The sequence below is a fragment of the Typopeltis vanoorti genome, chromosome 7 (assembly GCF_054136105.1).
Source record: "Typopeltis vanoorti isolate ZY-2024b chromosome 7, IOZ_Tvanoo_1.0, whole genome shotgun sequence".
Taxonomy (NCBI): domain Eukaryota; kingdom Metazoa; phylum Arthropoda; class Arachnida; order Uropygi; family Thelyphonidae; genus Typopeltis; species Typopeltis vanoorti.
In genome coordinates, this window is record NC_143555.1 from 109,997,904 (window position 1) to 110,020,958 (window position 23,055).

Genomic DNA, 23,055 nt, shown 5'->3' on the forward strand with positions numbered 1-23,055 from the left:
TTTCTATATTCTTGCCAAAGTCCTCCCGTGACTTTTGTTTAGCTAGTTTTACACAGTGTTTAGAATTCTTGCATTTGTCTCTGTCTTCTCTAAGAACACAAGCTGACTTATTTGCCAGGAACTTTTGATATGCTTTCTCTTTTCCTTCACTGCCTCTTTAACTTCCTGTGTCCACCATGGAGTTCTAATTTTTCTATCCTTGCAGACAACTTCACCACATGCCTCTCTAGCTGAATCAATCAGGGCTTTCTTCAAGGCCTGCCACCGAATCTCTAAAGTTTGATTCCTGTTCTCAAACTCTTTCATTTTTTCTTCAATAATCTTTGTGTATTTTAGTCTACAGTTCACATCTGAGAGCTGCTCAACTTTTATTCGCTTTAAAACTTTCTTACATGTTATTCTTTTCAATATGAAATTCAATTTTATCCTTCTCAAGACTAAATATTGATCACTTCTAATTTCAAATCCTCTGTACACTCTGGTGTCCTGCACCAGGGAGAAAACATCACTATCAACAATAACATAGTCAATGAGACTTTCCTTATTTCTTGCCTCTTCTCTCCATGTGAATTTGTGCACATTTTTATGTTGGAACGTGGTGTTAGTGATAACCAGTCCATGTCCTGAGCAGAAATCCAACAGGTATTTGCAATTGTTATTAGCTTTGCTCTTTTCTTTTCTCCAAATTTTCCCAAAATATTTTTGTATGTCTGACAATCACTTCCTACTCTGCTATTTAGATCCCCAACAAGGACCAACTTTTCTTTTTTCATAGTGTCAGATGCTTTCTCTAAAGCATTAAAAAATTCCTCCACTTCTACCTTAGTAGAGCCTTCTGTGGGACCATAGGCACAAATAAGTCTCATTGTCCAGTTCACTATTCTGATATTTGCCCACATCACTCTACTTGAGACTGCTTGCCATTCAAGAAGATTAGCCTCGTATTTAGTGTTGAATACTGTGGGTACTCCTTCTTTTCCTTGATTGTCATTGACTGAATATAACATTTTGTATTTATTGCTCAGAAAGATCTCGCCAGTTTTTGTCTTTTTGTTTTTCACCCCTATTATGTCGATCTGGTACTTATCTAATTCCTCGGCTAGCTCCATTTCTTTGCCATTCAGGCTTTTCATGTTGGTAGTACCGATCTTTAACTCTTTTGATGTTGGGTTTGGGTGTGTTTTCAGATTTGTTAAGTAGCTGACTTTTCGCTGTTCTCCCTTGTTCCCTTGTGAAAGAAACGGATGCATTTTTTAATTTGGCGATACCCCAGCCGGCATGAAATTTTGTCATGTTGTACCATTATTTTATAATTTGGTTTAAGCCAATAAGAATTACAATTTGGTCGGCTAAATCCCAAATTGCCAGCCCATCCTTGTTAGTTCAGTATCCAGGTAGATACCCAACAGGGTGCACCACGAGAAGGTGAGGATTGGACATTAGGTCAGAAGCCCTGGTCGGTTCTCTGCATTCCTTTAAAGGTGATGTGGAGTTCTCTTCTCCTCTCAGTTATACAGCTTTGATCCTTAAGCACCCCAGATTTCTATATTGATTTGCATTATGGGATATTAAGGCAATTGATGTAAGTCAGTCTCTATACAAGTAACCTAGTCATGAAGATACTTCACATGCAAATTTTGTTTATTTACACATGGTTATACAGTATTAAACAAGAATATAACTTGTCAAGTTTAATTTGCTTTGTAACCAAGTGAAAAACTTTCTATTAACTAAGAACTTTTCCCTGATCAAAAATTTATAAAAGTCAACTGCTAGGGATGCAAGATCATAAAGATTGAGCTCTGATAGTGATTAGAGAAGAGGGGTTGAATGGGATATTTCTTGTGCAAAGGCAAGAGTTAAGTTGAAAAAATTCATGTAATTGGCACAGGCTAATCATATCCATGGCCTCTACTCAAAACAAATGAACCAAAAAAAACTATGCATTCTTTTCCACTGTGTAAGCTTATGTTATACAAATTCCAAATCTGCCTAACTAAATGCTGTTCTCATATCTGAGGTGGTGCACCACAAAACTTTCTCAAATTGCTTTTTGTTACCCAGTAGAGGTAATCCATGATAATCTGATCATTCCTTCTCTCTCTCTCTCCCCAAAAATTTATTCCAATCACTTTCTCATACATTTTGTCTTATACCTCTTCTGTAATTAAAATACTTATTGCCATTCTTTCAACTAGCTACCATGAGTGCTTCACTTTCCTTTAAATCTGTAAACATAGCAGTGACTGTTGATCAATAATCAACCAAATGAGTTCTCATTCTCCACTTTAATATCGGCTTCTGTTTCTGAAACAGGTCTCTTCACTATGTTTTCGCTAAGTACTAACAGATCATTGTTCAATAAAATGCCACTTGCTCATATGTGACATTAATGCATTATAGATTTTGTGGCCTCTTGTATGGGGATTGATATTTAAAAAAAATTATTAGCTTTAATAAATAACTTGGTCTAATATGGGAATGATAATTTATTTGATCGTTTTGAATTAGTCATATATATCATTCTCCTTGTATATTAAGAACATATATTTAAGATTTTAGTATGTGTTGTCTTATACAAAAAAGAAAAAAAACTTTATGGAGAGATTTGCAATGCTTTAATAAATTGGTTTGTGATTTTTATTAGAAAGAATAATTCATACTGATCAAATTATTAAAATATAGAACACAACAATAAAATAAGACATCCAGTTAACCAGAAGAGCTCTTATTAATATGCTGCATACAGATTATATCAAATTATATTGCAAGACAATGAAGATTACCTTCAAAAATTAGTTTATGAATTAAACAAAATAAGCCAACATTAAAATTTAAAAATTTTGCAAAACAAAACAAAATCATGGAATTTAAAGGTCAAGATAATATTAAATCAAAAATAGTTATAGAAGATAAAATAATAGAACCAGTGACAAAGTTTAATTATTTAGGTTGCATAATTCTGTTTTGTTGTGCCATCATTTTATATTGTAGTTTAAACCAAAAAGAATACAATTTGGTCAGCTAAATCCCAAATTGCCAGCCCATCCTCGTTTGTTCAGTATCCAGGTAGATACCAAACATGGTGCACCACAAGAAGGTGAGGATTGGACAATAGGTCAGAAGCCTTGTTTGGTTCTCCACATTCCTTAAAAGACTACATGGAGGTCTCCTCCCAGTTATACAACTTTGACCCTTAAGCACCCCAGATAGAACATCTAAGAAAGTTTTAAAGCTAATAAAAGTTGAGCAGCTCACAGATGTGAACTGTAGACTAAAATACACAAACATTATTCAAGAAAAAATGAAAGTGTTTGAGAATAGGAACCAAACCTTGGAGGTTCATTGGCAAATCCTGAAGAAAACATCGACTGATTCAGCCAGAGAGGCATGTGGTGAGGTTGTCTGCAAGGATAGAAAAATCAGAACTCCATAGTGGACACAGGAAGTTAAAGAGACAGTGAAAGAAAAGAAGAAAGCATATCAAAAGTTCCTGGGAAATAAATCAGCTTGTGCTCTTAGAGAATAGAGAGACGAATGTAAGAAAGAATGTAAACTAAACATTGTGAAAACTAGTTAAACAAAAATCATGGTAGGACTTTGGTAAGAACATAGAAAATAAATATCAAAAAGGTGGCATGATATTCTAGAGGCTGTTGAAAAAAGGTTCATAATTGGAGGAAAGAGTGCTGTAAAAGGAATTAGAAATGATAAATGAAAATACTGGTGGTGCTGGTCGTAGGTTGATGGCGTTGGTGTAGATGATGAAAGTAGTTGCATTTGGTGGAGACGGACAGTTGTAGAGTACATGCCCTCCCTTGATGAGGCTTTGGACTCCCTGAAGGTGTTATGTAATAATAATAAAGGCGACATGAAAACTGGACAAAAAGATATCCTTGATGTATGGAGTAATTACTTCGAAAAATTGCTAAATGAAACAATCAGATAAAAGCACAGTGGTAAAAAAAAAAAAAAAACCTTACGAGGTATGCAATCAGGAATACATATCCATACGTGAAATAGTAAAAGCCATCAAAAGCTTGAAATGTGGAATGGTAGCTGGAGTATATGATATTCGACCAGAAATGCTCAAGTATGGAGGTGTCTTACAGTGACTGCATTGTATAGTTCAGAAATTCTGAACAGAGGGACAAATTCCAGAGAATTGGAGTAGAGCTCTCATAGTACCCATATATTAAGAAGTAAGATAAAACTGAATGTGAGAATTACAGAGGTATTTCCCTACTGAGTGTTCCTTGTAAGATTTAAGCAAGTATACTTGAGAAATGGTTGAGAAGGATTGTGGAAGGGAAGCTTGGTGAAGAACAAGCTGGATTCAGGCCAAATAGAGGTTGCATTTAAGTTTTGTTGATCGGGAAAAGGCATATGACAAGGTGCCAAGAGAAAAGCTGTTCAAAACGCTACAGTTGTATGGTATCAATGGGGCATCATATCAAGCAGTGCTTAGTCTTTGAGTTGTAAGTCAGCGGTTAGAATTGTAGAAAATACAGGAAGATGGTTTAATGTTAATCTGGGGTGAGACAAGGATGTACATTATCCCCTCTGTTATTCGTTATCTATATGGATCACATTATGAAGGAATGTGGTATTAAACCTGATATCAAAATTGGAGATGTTAATGTCAGCTCTTTGCTTTATGCGGATGATGTTATACTTCTAAATAAATCCGCTACAAGTCTGCAAGATTCTCTGACTAAATTGAATAGCTGTTGTAATAGATATGGTATGAAGGTCAGCAATAAAAAGACAAAGACAATGAAAATAGGCAGAATCATTGAAAATGTCAACTGTGTTGTGAATGGAGAACCTGTGGAACAAGTAAAACATTTCAGCTACTTAGGCACAATTTTTACTGAAGATGGTAAACTAAATATAGAAATAGACAACAGAATCAGCAAAGCTGGTATCGTGGGAAGTCAATTGAATAAATTCATATGGAATAAGAAAGAAATTAGTCGGAACACTAAATTAGCAGTATACAAGACTGTGTTCAAACCAATTTTAACTTATGGATCTGAGAGCTGGGTCAGAAGAAAAACACTTGACCAAAGACTAGAGACCGCAGATATGAGAGTCCTGAGAAAGATTAGAGGCGTGAACAGATGGCATCAATGGCAATATCATATTAAAAATGAGGATATTAGGAAAGAACTTGACATTGTCAGCATCCAGGAATGCGTTAGCAGAGCTAATCTCAGATGGTATGGTCACTTAAATAGAATGGGAGAGGAAAGATTAGCAAAACAAGTGTTCTCTGCCAGGTTGGCAGGAAAACAACCCAGAGGAAGACCAAGATATAGGTGGATTGATACGGTACAAAGTGCTTTAGACGATAGAAATATAAGATCTGATAATGTTGGAGTCTTGACAAGTAACAGACTGATTTGGAGGAAAATTGTAGATAGGAAGTTAGTAATGATGTAATTTTTTCATGTAGTACTGTCATATCCTGTACACCCCTTGAAGGTACATGGCAGGAATTTGATGATGATGATTGGAAATTAAATATGGAAATAGACAATAGAATCAACAAAACTGGTATGGTAGGAAGTCAATTGAATAAATTTATATGGAATAACAGAGGAATTAGTCAAAACACTAAATTAGCTGTATACAAGACAGGGTTCAAAAAAATTTTAGCTTATGGATCTGAGAGTAGATTAGAAATAAAACACTTGAACAAAAGACTAGAGACTGCAGATATGAGAGTCCTGAGAAAGATTAGGGGCATGAACAGATAGCATCAATAGCAACATCATATTAAAAACGAGGATATTAGGAAAGAACTTGACATTGTTAGCATTCAAGAATGCATTAGCAGAGTTAATCTCAGGTGGTATGATCACTTAAACAGAATGGGAGAGAAAAAATTAGCAAAAGAAAAGTGTTCTCTGACAGGTTGGCAGGAAAAAGAACCACAGGAAGACCAAGATATAGGTGGATTGATATAGTAAAAAAGTCACTTAGACAACAGAAATATAAGATCTGATAATGTTGGAGTCTTGACAAGTAGCAGACTGATTTGGAGGAAAATTGTAGATAGCAAGTTAGTGGTGATGTAAGTTTTTCATGTACTATCATATCTTGTACAACCCCCTTGAGGGTACATGTCAGGAATTTGAAAACCCATTGACACCATATAACTGTAGCTTCTCCTTTGGCACCTTGTCATATGCCTTTTTCAGATCGACAAAACATAAATACAGATCTTTGTTATATTCCAATGCTTTCTCAACTATTTGTTGTAAAGTGAAGATCTGATCGTTACAGCCTCTATTTGGCCTGAATCCAGCTTTTTCTTCCACAATTCTTCTCATTAATATATTTAGTTTAATCCTTTATCCTAATCTCAGGTGGTATAATCACTTAAACAGAATGGGCGAAGAAAGATTAGCAAAACAAGTGCCAGGTTGGCAGGAAAACGACCCAGAGGAAGACCAAGATATAGGTGGATTGATATGGTACAAAGTGCCGTAGATGATAGAAATATAAGATCTGATAATGTTGAAGCCTTGACAAGCAGACTGATTTGGAGGAAAATTGTAGATAGGAAGTTAGTAATGATGTAATTTTTTTCATGTATTACTATCATATCCTGTACACCCCTTGAGGGTACATGGCAGGAATTTGATGATGATGATAATCCTTTATCCAAGTGTGAGCAAACAAAGTTTGCGCCTGAAGAATTACTGGGGTAAGGTAGTACAACACCACCAGGCAACTCGTTGCAAAGGTGGAGCAAGCTAACATCACTCCTATCTCAGTATCTCCCATAGGTCTCTTCAGTGGGAGCCACTGAAGAGACCTCAATAAAGGTAGAAATTAGTCTTTGTAGTGGCCCTTCCCTTAATGCATAACATTATACATATCCACAAGGAGATGTTTTGCATTATGGGAGATACTGAGATAGGAGTGATGTTAGCTTGCCCCACCTTTGCAACGAGTTGCCTGCTTCCTTACCCCAGTCCTGAAGATAATTTCAGGTGCAAACTTTGTTTGCTCACACTTGGATAAAGGATTAAACTAAATTTATTATAGTCTAACTAAGTGAAAAATAAACTTTCAACACAATTCTTCTCAACCTTTTCTCAAATATACTTGCATAAATCTTGCCAGGAATACTCAGTAGAGAATTACCTCTGTAATTCTCACATTCAGTTTTATTTCCCTTTTTATATATGGGTACTGTGAGAGCTCTACTCCAATCATCAGGAATTCATCCCCTCTGTCTAGGCTTACTGAACTATGCAGTGCAGCTACTGTAAGACTTTTATACCACCATAATTCAGCATTTCTGGTCGAATATCATCTACTCCTGCTGCCTTTCCACATTTCAAGTCTTTGATGGCTTTTTCCACTTCAAGTATGGATATGTATCCCTGACTATATGCCTGTTGAGTGTTTTTTACCACTTTTCTATCACTGCTTGTTTCATTTAGCAATTTCTCAAAGTAATTACTCTATACTTCAAGGATATCTTTTTCTACTGTTTTCATATCACCTTTATCATCTCTAACTCCTTTTGCAGTATTCTTTCCTCCATTTCTAAGCTTCTTCAACAACCTCCAGAATATCTTACCACCTTCTTGATATTTATTTTCTATGTTCTTGCCAAAGTCCTCCATGACTTTTGCTCAACTTTTATTCGCTTTAAAACTTTCTTACATTTCATTCTTTTCAATATGAAATTCAATTTTATCCTGCTCAAGACTAAATAGTGATCACTTCCAATTTCAAATCCTCTGTACACTCTGGTGTCCTGCACCAGGGAGAAAACATCACTATCGACAATAATATGGTCAATGAGAATTTTCTTATTCATTGCCTCTTCTCTCCATGTGAATTTGTGCACATTTTTATGTTGGAACACGGTGTTAGTAATAACCAGTCCTTGTCCTGAACAGAAATCCAACAGATATTTGCCATTATTATTAGCTTTGCTCTTTTCTCCAAATTTTTCGAAAATATTTTTGTATGTCTGACAATCATTTCCTACTCTGCTATTTAGATCCCCAACAAGATCAACTTTTCCTTTTTCATTGTGTCAGTTGCTTTTTCTAAAGCATAAAAAATTCCTCCACTTCTACCTTAGTAGAACCTTCTGTGGGACCATAGGCAAAAATAAGTCTCATTGTCCAATTTCTCTTATTTGCCCCCCTCACTCTACTTGACACTGCCTGCCATTCAAGAAGATTAGCCTCGTATTTAGTGTTGAATACTATGGCTACTCCGTCTTTTCCTTGATTTTTGCTATTTTATTGCAGATTTTTTCCTCCTCTCCCTCTCTCTCTCTCTCTCTCTCTCTCTCTTTGTGTCATTTTAGTTTTTACTTTTGTTTGTTTTTGGCCATTCTTTTAAGGATTTTTAATTATGTATGTTCATAATCTCTCTTTCATATCTACATAAGGAGAGGGAAACAGTGACAGTGTGGTGTGGTGGAGGTTGACAAGATGTATTTAGCTGGATGTTGCTATAAGCCAGGGAATGTGGAGGGTGGTGATGATGAAATGTATGAACAACTTGGGTTAGCGAACAAAGAAATGATTTGTGAAAAATGGGTGATTATTATGAGCAATTTTATTATGACGGTATAGAGTGGAATGAAGAGATAGCATTTTGAGAATAAGGAAAATGAATTGCTTGAGAGACAACTATCTCAGGCAGCATGTAAAGGAGGGCACATGAGGATCGAATGTTTTAGATCTGATCATTTCATAAAGGATGTAATTGTGAGTGGGGGTTCTGCATTTTCCTCTAGTCGGTGAGAGTAATCATGAAGTCATCACCTGGGTTGTGGCTAGCCATATGCAAACATCTATGAGGAAAGGATATATATGGAAAATACGAGTCTGGTGATTATGACAAGTTTAGGAGACAGTTTGGAGCTATAGCATGGAATGAGTTGAGCAGTAAGGAAATAAATGCTGCTTGGAAACTGACAAAGAAATACATAAGTGCCAATATGTGAATATATTCCAAAGGTCAAAAGGCTGAATAAGGTAGGTATAAAATGAATGAATGAAGAGCTTAAGCATGAAAACTTCTGCAAAAGATATTGCTGAGGGATTTGGTGATCATGAAGGTGATCAATTTATAAGGGAGCTTCATCCTCACCAAGGTGAAATCATGAGAAACTTAAGTCTAGAGGACATAGGAGAGGATGGCATAATTGTACATGAGGTATTTGAGGAAATAAACTTGATGTCAATATGGTGATAGGATTTGATGACATATCACCATACGCCTTAAGGGAATGCTTTTACCACTCAAAAGAATTGGTAGTAGCATTTGCATGCGTGTTTAATAAGGTTTACAACAGCATAGGTTCCAAGGGAGTGGAAAGAAGGTAAAATTGTTCTACTTCATAAAGGTGGTGATAAGGCTGTGGCTATAAATTATAGGCCAATCTATATATCTGGAGAGATTGGTGAGAACTAGAATACAGAAATGGGTTAATAACAGCAGTACTCTGTGGTTATCAGTATGGATTTGTTGAAGACAGATCATGTTTTACTAACTTATATCTTATAACAAGCTGACAGTCTTAGACAAGAGAGATGCATATAATGGTATACTTAGGTTTTGTAAAAGATTTTGATAGACCAACACACAACAAGCTGTTAAATAAATTAAAATGCATGGGATTGGATAACAGACTTCTAAGTTGGATCGGTGACTAGCTGTCAGATAGGTATCAGAAAGTTGTATATGGGGGTGCAGTATCCTGAAAGAGGAAGGTCACTAGTGGTGTGCTGCAGGGGTCGGTATTGGGACCATTGTTGTACAGTTTGTATATTAATGGTATTGGGATGAATTTAGCAGGTGATATGCAACTGTTTGCAGATGATGCAAAATTGGGGATGGGCAGGGAAGTTGAACTATCATTTCAGTGTTGAAAAGTGTAAGGTTTTGAAATTTGGTAAGCCACGATGGTGGGTGCAAAGTATACACTTTGTGGGGAAACTTTAAAGCAGGTAGAGGAGATGAGAGATCGCAGAGTGGTGTGTTGGCAGACAAGGACCTGAAATTCAGGTGCCACGTTGTGAAGACATCACATCGGATAATGACAATAATGCAGAGGACTAACGTGCAGAAATAAATAGGTTATGATGCCATTGTATAAGGCCTTGATCAGGCCTTATATGGATTGTTGTGAGCAGAGGAGTAAGGAAAAGGTTCTTTACATGGAGAGTGGTTGTTGACTTGAATGCATTTCCTGATTAATTTTGTTGTGAATGTTGACACATTGAATCAGTTTAAGGTATGGTTGGATGAGCTTTGTGTGTGATAATGTGTACACAATGAGCCTCTGGCTCCATGGAGGTGAGAGGTTAATAATAATAATGTTTTTCGGTTACATTAGATATTCTAAATATTGATTTTATATCACTCAGAAGAATGGGGGAAAAAACTCCTGATTTTTAAAATCAATATACAGGCAGCCCTCATTTTACACCTCACTTCCGTTCCTGAAAAAACTAGCGTAAACTGAATCGGCGTAAAACGAACCCAATTTTAATGGCAGGTACAAAGTTATGTTCCGTGTAGTCAAAAAATATGCACATGAAGTTTGTGTAACATTATTATATTTAAAGCTTTTATAATACATGCATATATATTTGTGGTGGGGGATGCTTAAGGGTCAAAGCTGTATAACTGAGAGGAGACCTCCACATAGCCTTTAAGGGAATGCGGAGAACTGACCAGGGCTTCTGACCTAATGTCCAATTCTCATCTTCTCGTGGTGCATCCTGTTGGGTATCTACCTGGATACTGAACAAACGATGATGGGCTAGCAATTTGGGATTTAGCCGACCAAATTGTATCCTTATCAGCTTAAACAAATATATAAAAAATGATGGTACAACATGACAAAATTTCATGCTGGCTCAGGTGTCTCCCGGTTAAACAAGGCCCCATTGTTTTAACCAGGGAACCAGGGTGAACAGCAAAAAGTCAGCTACTGGAATGAATCTGAAAGCACACCCCAACTCAACATCACCAGAGTTAAAGATCGGTACTATCAACATAAGAAGCCTGAATGGCAAAGAAATGGAGTTAGCTGAGGAATTAGATAAGTACCAGATCGACATAATAGGGGTGACTAAGACAAAAACTGGCGAAATCTTTCTGAGCAGTAAATACAAAATGTTATATTCAGGAAATGAAAATCAAGGAAAAGATGGAGTAGCCATAGTATTCAACACTAAATACGAGGCTAATCTTTTTGAATGGCAAGCAGTCTCAAGTAGAGTGATGTGGCCAAATATCAGAATGGGGAACTGGACAATGAGACTTATTTGTGCCTATGGTCCCACAGAAGGCTCTACTAAGGTAGAAGTGGAGGAATTTTTTAATGCTTTAGAGAAAGCATCTGACACTATGAAAAAGGAAAAGTTGGTCCTTGTTGGGGATCTAAATAGCAGAGTAGGAAGTGATTGTCAGGCATACAAAAATATTTTGGGAAAATTTGGAGAAAAGAAAAGAGCAAAGCTAATAATAATGGCAAATACCTGTTGTGCTCAGGACATGGACTGGTTATTACTAACACGATGTTCCAACATAAAAATGTGTACAAAATCACATGGAGAGAAATGGCAAGGAATAAGAAAAGTCTCATTGACTATGTTATTGTTGATAGTGATATTTTCTCCCTGGTGCAGGATACCAGAGTATACGGAGGATTTGAAATTAGAAGTGATCACTATTTAGTCTTGAGCAGGATAAAACTGAATTTCATATTGAAAAGAATGACATGTAAGAAAGTTTTTAAAGCGAATAAAAGTTGAGCAGCTCTCAGATGTGAACTATAGACTAAAAAACACAAAGATTATTGAAGAAAAAATGAAAGAGTTTGAGATCAAGAACCAAATCTTGGAGATTCAATTGCAAACCTTGAAGAAAATACTGATTGATTCAGCCAGAGAGGCATGTGCTGAGGTTGTCTGCAAGGATAGAAAAATTATAACTCTATGGTGGACACAGGAAGTTAAAGAGGCAGTGAAGATAAAAAAGAAAGCATATCAAAAGTTCCTGGCAAATAAGTCAGCTTGTGTTCTTAGAGAATACAGAGACAAATGTAAGAAAGCTAAACACTGTGTAAAACTAGCTAAACAAAAATCATGTGAGGACTTTGCCAAGAACATAGAAAATAAATATCAAGAAGGTGGTAAGATATTCTAGAGGTTGTTGAAGAAGCTTAGAAATGGAGAAAAGAGTACTGTAAAAGGAGTTAGAGATGATAAAGGTGACATCAAAACGGGAGGAAAAAATATCCTTGAAGTATGGAGTAATTACTTCAAAAAATTGCTAAATGAAACAAGCAGTGATAGCACAGCACTAAAAAAACACTCAACAGGCATACAGTCAGGAAACATATCCATACTTGAAGTAGAAAAAGCCATCAAAGGCTTGAAATGTGGAAAGGCAGCAGGAGTAGATGATATGCTACCAAAAATGCTCGAAGTATGGAGATATAAAAGTCTTACAGTAGCTGAATTGCATAGTTAAGAATGCCTGGAAAGAGGGACGAATTCCCGATGATTGGAATAGAGCTCTCATAGTACCCATATATAAAAAGGGAAATAGAACTGAATGTGAGAATTACAGAGGTATTTCGCTACCGAGTGTTCTGGGCAAGATATATGCCAGTATACTAGAGAAACGGTTGAGAAGAATTGTGGAAGAAAAGTTTGGTGAAGAACAAGCTGTATTCAGGCCAAATTGATGCTGTCAGGATCAGATCTTCACTTTATGACAAATAGTTGAGAAAGCATGGGAATATAACAAAGATCTGTATTTAAGTTTTCGATTTGGAAAAGGCATATGACAAGGTGCCAAGAGAGAGAAGCTAGTCAGTACGCTACAGTTATATGGTGTCAATTGGTGCATTATATCAAGCAATACTTAGTCTTTATTTGAGTTGCAAGTCAGCAGTTAGAATGATTTAATGTTAAATCTTGTGTGAGACAAGGATGTACACATTATCCCTTCTGTTATTCATTATCTATATGGATCACATTACGAAGGAAAGTGGTATTAAACATGATATCAGAATTGGAGATGTTAATGTCAGCTGTTTGCTTTATGCTGATGATGTTATACTTCTAAATAAATCTGCTACAAGTTTGCAAGATTCCCTGACTAAATTGAATAACTGTTGTAATAGATATGCTATGAAGGTCAGCAATAAAAAGACAAAGACAATGAAAATAGGTAGAAACGTTTGAAAATGTCAACTGTGTTTTGAACGGAGAACCTGTGGAACAAGTAAAACTTTTCAGCTACTTAGGCACGATTTTTAGTGAAGATGGTAAATTAAATATGGATATAGACAACGGAATCAACAAAGCTAGTATGGTAGGAAGTCAATTGAATAAATTCATATGGAATAAGAGAGAAATTAGTCGGAACTCTAAGTTAGCTGTATATACAAGACAGTGTTCAAACCAGTTTTATCTTATGGATCTGAGAGCTGGGTCAGAAGTAAAATACTTGACCAAAGACTAGTGACCGCAGATATGAGAGTCCTGAGAAAGATTAGAGGCTTGAACAGATGGCATCAATGGCAATATCATATTAAAAAAGAGGATATTGGGAAAGAACTTAACATTGTCAGCATCTAGGAATGCATTAGTAGACTAATCTTAGGTGGTATGGTCACTTAAACAGAATGGGCGAGAAAAGATTAGCCAAACAAGTGTTTTCTGCCAAGTTGGCAGGAAAACGACCCAGTAGAAGACTAAGATATAGGTGGATTGATGCGGTACAAAGTGCTTTAGACGATAGAAATATAAGATCGGATAATGTTGGGATCTTGACAAGTAACAGACTGATTTTGAGAAAAATTGTAGATAGGAAGTTAGTAATGATGTAAATTTTTCATGTAGTACTATCATATCCTGTACACCCCTTGAGAGTACATGTCAGGAATTTGATGATGATGATATATATTTATTAAAATAAAATTATTAATAACAAAAACAAAACAAAATTATATACAAAAAATATGAAACTTCAAAAAGATATTACATGTTTCTATGCTGAAGTTCCTGGTTTCAGATCACCTGCATTTTTTTTTGAAAAAGGTATCCAGTGTTAACTACCTAGATTTTCTTTTTCTTTCTTTAAAGAGTTCAGTGTAAAGTTGAATAGATGCGATTAAAATTCTTTTATATGTTCTCACTCCATTCCCAGTCATGGTCCATTTCGCAGAGTTCATCAGTCAGTGTGTCTATGCTTGCAGAGATATGCTGTAAATCGGCCGTTTTTATATCTCTCAGAGGACCTTCTTCGTTTTCTTTCTCCTCCTTTGGATGTTGGCTTAATTGTTTGCCTAATTCTTTTAAGTCTTCATTGGAAAGCGGTTTATCATGGCCCTCTAAGACTTCTGTCACATCTTCAGCTGTAATATCATCCAATCCCACCTCTCGCGCAAGCTTGGTAACGTCTTCAATAACATTCTCCTCTTGTTCTAGTTCCTTGGAAGTCGTGCATAAATGCTGGAAGAAGTTTTTGCCATGCTCCTTTTAAATGCTTTGCTGATGCTTCATTCCAAGCTGCCTTGATGTTGTTAATGCCCTTCAAAATATCGAATGACCGCCGTCTTACCATTTCCATAAATGTTATACGGAGGTAATAGGCTTTGAAGATTGATATAATCCCCTGATCCATCGGTTGCAAAAGCGATGTTGTGTTTGGGGGTATGTAAACAACCTTGATATCCAATGGTGTTCTTACTTCAGCAAGGTTTTGAGAATGTCCGGGGACATTATCCAAGAGAAGCAATGACTTGGCTGGTAAATCATTTTCTTTTCAGAAGCGAAGCACAATAGGACAAAAATAATTGGTGTACCAATCTATAAAAATGTCTTGTTACACAAGACATTTTTATATGTTCCATTTTTATAGAAATGGAACAAGAAAACCCAAGTTTTCTTGTTCCATTTCCAATAGACTGGCAGCATGACTTTTAGACTCTTGAAGGTGCATGGTGACTGTGAATAGTACGCCAACCTTGGTTTAAGCTTCAAAGTTCCGGAGACATAGACATTTGCACCCAACAAATGCACAAGTCTATCTTTTGCAGCTTTAAAACCTGGAGAGGAATGTTCTTCACAGGAAATGAAGGTTACATGATGGCAATTTTTTCCAGTAGAACCCAGTCTCATCAACATTAAAAATGAGATCAGGAGGATAACTTCCTTGTTCTATACAATCTTGAAATTCTTTAGGAAAAGCAGCGTCTGCTGCAACATCTGCACTTGCCACCTCACCACATAATTTGACACTATGGCACTTACTTCGAGACTTAAATCTCATGAACCAACCTTTGCTTCCTAAAAATATTTCTTCACTTCCTTTTGTCTTTTTAAGATCCTCAAAAATTGTTTTTGCTTTCTCAGTTATAACAGCTTGCATCAGAGGAATGTTTTTCTAATTCAAGTCATTCACCTATAATGATAATAATTTTTCAATTTTTTCATGAAGTTTACCCCTGCTATAACTTGCATGTTTTGCGTTTAGTACTGCCATAGATTATTGCGCAGATTGTTTTATTCTATCTGCATTTCATAATTGTAGTAACAGTCAATGGAGGTAAGTTCATACTTCTGCAAACATTAGCACATGTCTGCCCATCTTCTGTTCTTCAAATCACCTCCATCTTCTTTTCGAGTGTGATTGATTTCCTCACCTTCTTAACATCAAGTTCTGCTAACTTTTCTGCACTTCTTTTATCAGACATGGTATGTAATTACATACTTTATCAATTTAAATATCTCTCATCTCTATGTATGTAAAAAAAATTAAATAGAACAATTAGGTAGATTCAACAGTAAAACTAGGTTTGATACATATACATCGTAGTAGCTCGGTAAACACTTGAGTGCCTGCTAGCATCTTTTCTCAGTCAGACCATACTACAGTAAGAAAGCATGCGCCAGACATCCAACGTTATTGTGAATCGGCGTAAATTGAACCATTGTAAACTGAGGGCTGCCTGTATTTTGTTTTCTATAATTTTTTGAAAGAAAAAAAAAAATCTGGAATACAGAGTGCACTCTATACATAATTAAAGAGAATTATGTTTAGGATAAGATATGATATAAATCTTTTTCTTTTATTGTATTAATAAAAGGCTTTTACCACCACCACCCCTAAATCTCTAGCTTCATCTATTACATTGATGGCACTGTACTACATGGCTTGTAATCTATTTATCCCAAAATGCATACCTTTGCATTCATTTCTCGACATAAACTGACACCTATTAACTTTTGCACAAGCTCTCCACGTTGCCTTGATTAACTATTACTCTACCTAATTTCTCATTATCCAGAAACAACTGAATATTTCCTTTCAGGTTATTTCCTATATCATTTATGAACAAATGAAACAGCAATGGTCCCAGCACCAAAGCTTGCGGCACACCACTAGTCACCTGTTTTTGCCTCAATTCTGCCCCTCCGTGTACTCCTTTTTTTTTTATCTGTCCGGCAGTCACCCTCTTAACCAGTGTCATATCCATCCCATTTGTTCTAATTTGCATTACAGAGATCTAGCAGAATCGTCATGTAGCCATTTCCATCATCTAACTCAGCTGTTACTCTATTATAAAAAGTTAGTAAATTGCTAAGCCATGACGACCCTCATACAGTATCATATTTTTATCTACCCATTCTTGTATTCTCTTTTTTAACAAGTTTTTCTAGTACTTTTACCACTATGTCTGAGGTACTGACATAATTCCTTATGCAAAGGAATTATTTTTCCCTCTTTCCATTCCCTTGGAATGCTACCAGAATTGAGACTTAAATTAAACAGCCTAGTGAAAGGCAATATCAGTTTCCTTGCACATTCTTGCAAAACCCTAGCCAATATCCCATCTAATCCAGTAGCTATTTACATTGAAATTCTGCAATATCCAAAGAACATCTAATTCGTCCACTTCTGTTCCCACATTAGTGTCTGTCACATAGGTTAAAACAGTAACCTCGCTAGGGTGATATATCCTTGCAAAGGAGTCACTCAGTTACTCAATTATTTTATCTACTTCTGTATCTTCACTCATTAAGGTTAATCTTCCATAGTCATTTGTCCTCTTACTTGTCACATAATGAAAGAACTCTGTGGGATTTCGTTTGGCTTGCTCATCTAGATTCTTCTCATAATATGATTGTGCCTTCCTTGCTATGCAGGTTGCCTTTCTCTGTATATAACCTCCACAGCATTTTATTTTCTTCTGCAGTTCTTGCTTAATGATATTACTCATCCATCTAACTCTACCCGATTAACCCTTTATGCCATGGTACAGATTTAAACTTCTTCTAAGCATGTCATAATCACCTGCCTTATAGTTCCACAAATACCCCCTTCTTGATAGAATATTCCTCATGTTTTACATCTCCTTAGTCAAGACCGCATGGTCACTTTCACCAATTGGAGGCAATGTTGTCACCTTGGTTATGAATAACTCTTTTGATCCTGTGACCAGGTCCAATACTCTTCCGCCCTTAGCACCCCCCCCCCCAATTTGCTGCCTTAAGTAATTATTTTTCAGCAGATATATAAATTCTGTTTCCTTCCTGCCATGTGATCTTTTTCTTCCTTTCAGTCTTTGTGATTTTATTACATTTGCCTATGTCATTTTAGCACATTTGAAATTGTATACAAATATAAAATTTTCTGTAAACCATTGAAAATTGCTAATGGAATTTCAAGGAATGATATAAAAAGAAACGAACGCATCTCCATTTCTAGCCTTTTTGTGTAATTTTTGAAGTATCATTCTTGAAAGGTCAACCATTTTCAACATTGGCAGAAGTCAAGATGAATATTATTTAAGAAATTGTAGAAAATGCCTCTAAAATCATTTCAAGACTTGTTTTTATACTCATACTGGAAATAAATTAAATTGGCTTTTCTGTTTAAAATATAATTTTTCTGTACTTATTTTTGATGTTTAAAAGTATTTGCTTTGCAATTAGGATAAAAATGGAAACAATTCAAAGGAAGGGAAAAAAATTTTTTTTTTTTAGGTTATTAATCAGAATGGTGGATTTACAAAAGTTTGGGTTTCTTTGAAGACTATGTTCTTCCCTCTTATTATTGCTACAATGGTATGGTGCTGGCGGCGCATCAGTCTTTTATCTCGACCTCCTGTACTAATTGAAAAGTAAGTTACTTATATATATATTCTGTTTAATTTCATCAGTTTGCTGTACAACTGATTATTATAGTAAGCTCAGTGAGTTACAGGAATAGTTTATTATAATTGAATACTTTTCTATGCTATTGCTTTAGAATAACTTTGTACCTGTTGCTGTTTCATTTGTGATTTTTCAAGTTTGTTATAATGAGTTAGTTCTTGCTGTAGTAGAGTCATCTGCACATTTGTTTATAGTTTACTTTCAGCTTTGGACATAAAATTTCCTGAAAATTAGTAATTCTCCAGAAATTTTCAATGTTTAATATTAGTAATTGTTAGTGAAGTTTTGATATGCACATTTGCATAATTTAAATTTCTGCTATTTTATTGAATTTTACATTATTCGCTTATTCCATTTTTAGGTCAGGAAAAGCAATCTTTTCTTAATCAAAAAACTGCTTGGATTAGTAAACATGTTAAATATGTTCTTGATTATTGATATTACTACTAAGTAAATGCATATTTATACATTACTTTTGTGCAACTCTAATAAACAATTTTTATATTTCTACTCACTTTTGATAATGTTGGATCTTGAATGAATAGATTTCTTTAAAGAAATAATTATTCAGGATTCAACAAGTTTTAGCTAAACAATAACGAAAATGCTTTTACATAGGTAAAGATACAAATTGTTTAATGAATCATATGCTAGTACTATTTTATGTAATATTACTTAAAGATAAACGATGTCATTTTTTGTAAGAATTTATAATGGAAGAAGTATTCTTTATAAGATATATGTTAAAGCATGTAACAAAAGTTCAAAGTCCACTAACGAAAACCTCGGGTGAATTGCATAGCCTACGGCAAATTGTCTACGTGCTGGGCAGCACACACTCGGTGTTTTCCAGGAAGACATGGCACGCACACAGAATTCTCCAGGAAGCCGCGAATGGAAAAAGCGACACGTGCGCAATAAAGAGGGTGCCGGGCAGAAAGGTATGGGAGTGAAGAGGGTACCAAAGGTAGTGGATATAAAAGGGGTTTGTCCCTCCCTTTCAAAGGCTTTTTTTGTCTTTTGTCTGTTTTGCTTTGGATTTCCTTGTGGAGTCTGGGTGAGTTCGTGTTCAGGATCTTGTCGATAGCATGTAGTTATTCACGGCCATCATTACGAGATATCATACGGAAGGAATCAGCAGCATTCCGAGCAAGCTTGAAGGAACTGACCGCCATATACATCCACGTGGATTGATCTGAGCCATGCTGTTTCTAGTCCACGATGGGAAAGGAAGGCAGAACAATGAAGTCCAAGCCTAGCCTGTGAGACAATCATCTAGAAGACCGGACATTCCATGGGACGAAGTAAGGATAAAATGACAGAATGAATATACTTCCAGAAATATGGTAATATAAAACTTTTGTAATTCTTTGTTAAGAAAGAGGGGAATATTGTGACATGGAAGAAAAGAAATGTTATGTTTCAGAATTCTATACTTGTAGGAAAAGGACTATAGCAAACATTGGATGGCAGTGTTTTGAGTCTTAGGGCTATTTCTCAAGTAATTAATTGAATGAATTGTAGTTTGAATTGTTATGAGTAATGATCTATAAAGTTACTGATGTGATTGAATTAATTTGAGAGAATGCGTAGACTAGTAAGGATATTTGGAGAATGCTGACAAAATTTGTGCTATGGAATTAACCTATGTTTAAATTGTTGTATAAAATACAGTTGCTATGCTTAACCTTTTACTTAGGATACCTATATTCCAATTGAGTTTATTCTTGTAAATGTGTAACATTAAGAATTTAATAAATGTATCTTGAATATCTTAACCTGGTTTGCGCCTTGAATTGAATCCAATGCACCGCTTGCTAATATCTGAATCTGAGCGGGATAGAATTATTTAACAGAGACCACAACTGCAAACTAAAGTAAATTAAGTGACATTGATAAACTGAGATAAGAAGCAATTAGTAAATTGATTAGCTTAGTATATTTTCTGAAGGTTACTCCTTGGTTAAGAGGAATTTCTAACCTAAGGATCTGGCTGGTACAGCTTGATCAAATAAATATTGCCAGAACCTGAATTAGGAGGTGACTCCAGACCGATATTACTGAGGATAGGGCTCTATTCAGAGGTCTACCCTCTGTTAATTATTTAATATACTTAATCATTCTAAGAATTGGCCAATTGTCTGGATAGATTTTTACAGTAAATGCGAGAGTGCAGTGTTATGTTAATTTCATGAGTATAGACCATAGAAGTACATAGTTAAAGTGATAACACTACACAGTGATAATTTCAGACTAATAAAATAGGAAGAAGAACACAATAAAATTATAAAATTAAGGAAATGTCACTACATAACAATAACATCTACAGCTCTAGAACAGATCCCAAATGGCAAGAAAATTCCACTATATGCAAAATAACAGAAGAAATGCCGGCCTGGGCTCAAATCCTGCCGTATGTATGCATGTTTATGATTGTCTGTAAAAATACTGGTGGTGGGCAGTAGATGGCATTGATGTAGATGATGATGATGGTAGTTACGATTCATTGTAGTTGATGGAGAGTTGTAGAGTAGGTGCCCTCCCTCGATGAGTCTTTTGGACTCCTTGGAAGTGTTGTAATAATAATAATAATAACTACTTCATAAGAGTCAAAATACCCAAGTTTATGGGTATTTTGAGCACCTTAAAGTCAAATAATGAATTATGAAATGCATGGGGTGGAGGAACTCCATTGTTACTTCTGCCTTGTAATTACCTATGTTCCAATCAGTCTTTTCTTTTGTGTCGTCCTTAGCAGGGAAATGTTAAAAATATGAAATTTCTTCTCGCATCATAAAGTTGTGAAGCTTTTCTTGCCCTTTATTTGGTATACACTAAATGCATAAGTGCTTATAAAATTCATTTTGTCTATCCATCAGACATGTAAGTTGTTCTGAAGCCTAGGCAAGACAGATTTTGCTCTTTTTGTGGATCTCCCCTACAAAATGCTAATAGTTGATAGTATATCCATTATTGGTACTTCAGGGTGGTGTTAGATAATTCAGAAAACCCTGCTCTAGAGACAGCGTGGAACTTTAGTCCTCCAATAAGTAAAGTGGTGAACTCACAGTGGGCACTATCTAATATGCTAATCACTCAGCCAACTAGGCTGAAAATTTATAATCCATATAAATATGTTGAACCACCAGTTTTTGTTGCATTCAGACCATATGCAGTGACTAAATTTGTCCAAATTATTCTACTGGCATTTTATTATATTATATATATATATATATATATATATACACAGTACTGCCATATTATATGCTTACAACCTTTAATGCCTTAGAAGACAGAGAAATATGAAATCTGATAATGTTGGAGTCTTGACAGGTAACAGCAGGGCCAGCTCTACCGACAGTCTAACACGTGCATTTGCACGGGGTAGCAATTTGGGGGGTGGAGGCAAAACAAAAATGAATAAAATGAAGATGTGGAATAAATAATAATAATACTGCGTAAGATCACAGTTTTTATAATAAGTTGACTAGTAGTGACATGTCCATGATGTTGATTCTATTTCCGACAATCTGTCAACCAATGATACTCGCTTAATGCTCTTCAGTAATCGAAGCTATGCGAGTCAAGGAATAGAGAGGGGAGAGGGAAAGAGAGTAAGCTTCACTTACTCTCATTCCCCCTCTCCTCTCTATTCCTTGCATATGCAACAATGTAGTCTGCAATAAAACTGCATTTAAAAGTTCATTATGCGATATTGTATTTCCATCTTGTGCTTGTTAATTTCCTATGAATTGAATTTCCCACTGTTAGCTGGTGTTAAATTCTGAATGAGAAGAATTATAATATAATAGTATCTCATTCAGAGTTTAACATAATCTGCCATTCCCAAGGCCAATTTTGTTCATCAGAATAAATGTTAAAATATTACCTACTGTTGTGTGCCACTATTTTGTATAATACATTGTAATATATTTGTAAAAACTTGTAGTTGTTAGTTGTATTAATCATGCTAATTCTTAGTATTGTGTATGCATACCATGTGAACTAAACACAGGAACTTGGAACTTAATCCAATTATATGAATTACTGCCTAAGGCAAGACACATCTACTAGAAAATGAGTCACATACGAAGTAATTGAAATTTCCACTAGAGTCCTTCTCTTTGAGTAACAGCCGTCGATACTGTAATCTACAAAACATTTCAGTTGTTTTTGAGCGTGTATTAAGGAAAGTTGATTTTGCTTAGTGTTAGTGACTGTTACAGTGATAAGTTTTTTTTAGAGTTTTATGTAAATTAGTAGTTAGTAGAGTGTTTCAACCTCCATTAATTACTAAATAATACCATACTAATAATAATATTTTATGGTAGGGTTTAAAACAGTTTTAATATTCAAATAGATTACAGTGTCCGATAAAAGAAAAAACTATCAGGTGCAGAATATCGATAACGAAAACTGGAAAAAGAACGTGATATTCAAAAACATAGCGGGACTTTACTTTAATATCTAAAAACTGAATCAGCTGATGTAGGGTAGGAGGAAATAAGTAAATGTACCGAAACCAATGATTGCTCTTGGCAAGTACTTCTAACTTGGATCCCAGTAACATAGGCATTGCAAGGAATCTTGAAAATGAGACTGATATGATAATTTCCTAATCTAGAGATTTAAGTGATGAACTTGATAGGTATACTGATCCAGCTAGATGGAATCCTTCTTTAAGCAATGCCGAAAGACTGGAAATTGTAAAAAAAGGGCCCGCCAGAGAAACCAAACAGTGATTTCATTTTTCTGCGCAGCTCTAATGGTTGTGTCTAATTGCTGTTGTCCAGTTCTTGGACCAACAATGCTTACCATTTCGTGG

The 23,055-nt window shown here is 35.5% G+C and overlaps 1 protein-coding gene across 1 annotated transcript in view; it reads left to right on the forward strand.

Annotated features, from left to right (window-relative positions):
- The window catches only part of wls (Wnt ligand secretion mediator), a 146,318-nt gene that overhangs the window by 53,172 nt on the left and 70,091 nt on the right, over positions 1-23,055 (forward strand). The window contains exon 5 of the mRNA XM_090396063.1: positions 18,060-18,196. Coding sequence (XP_090252189.1) covers positions 18,060-18,196 — 137 coding nt within the window. The remainder of the gene's footprint in view (positions 1-18,059; positions 18,197-23,055) is intronic.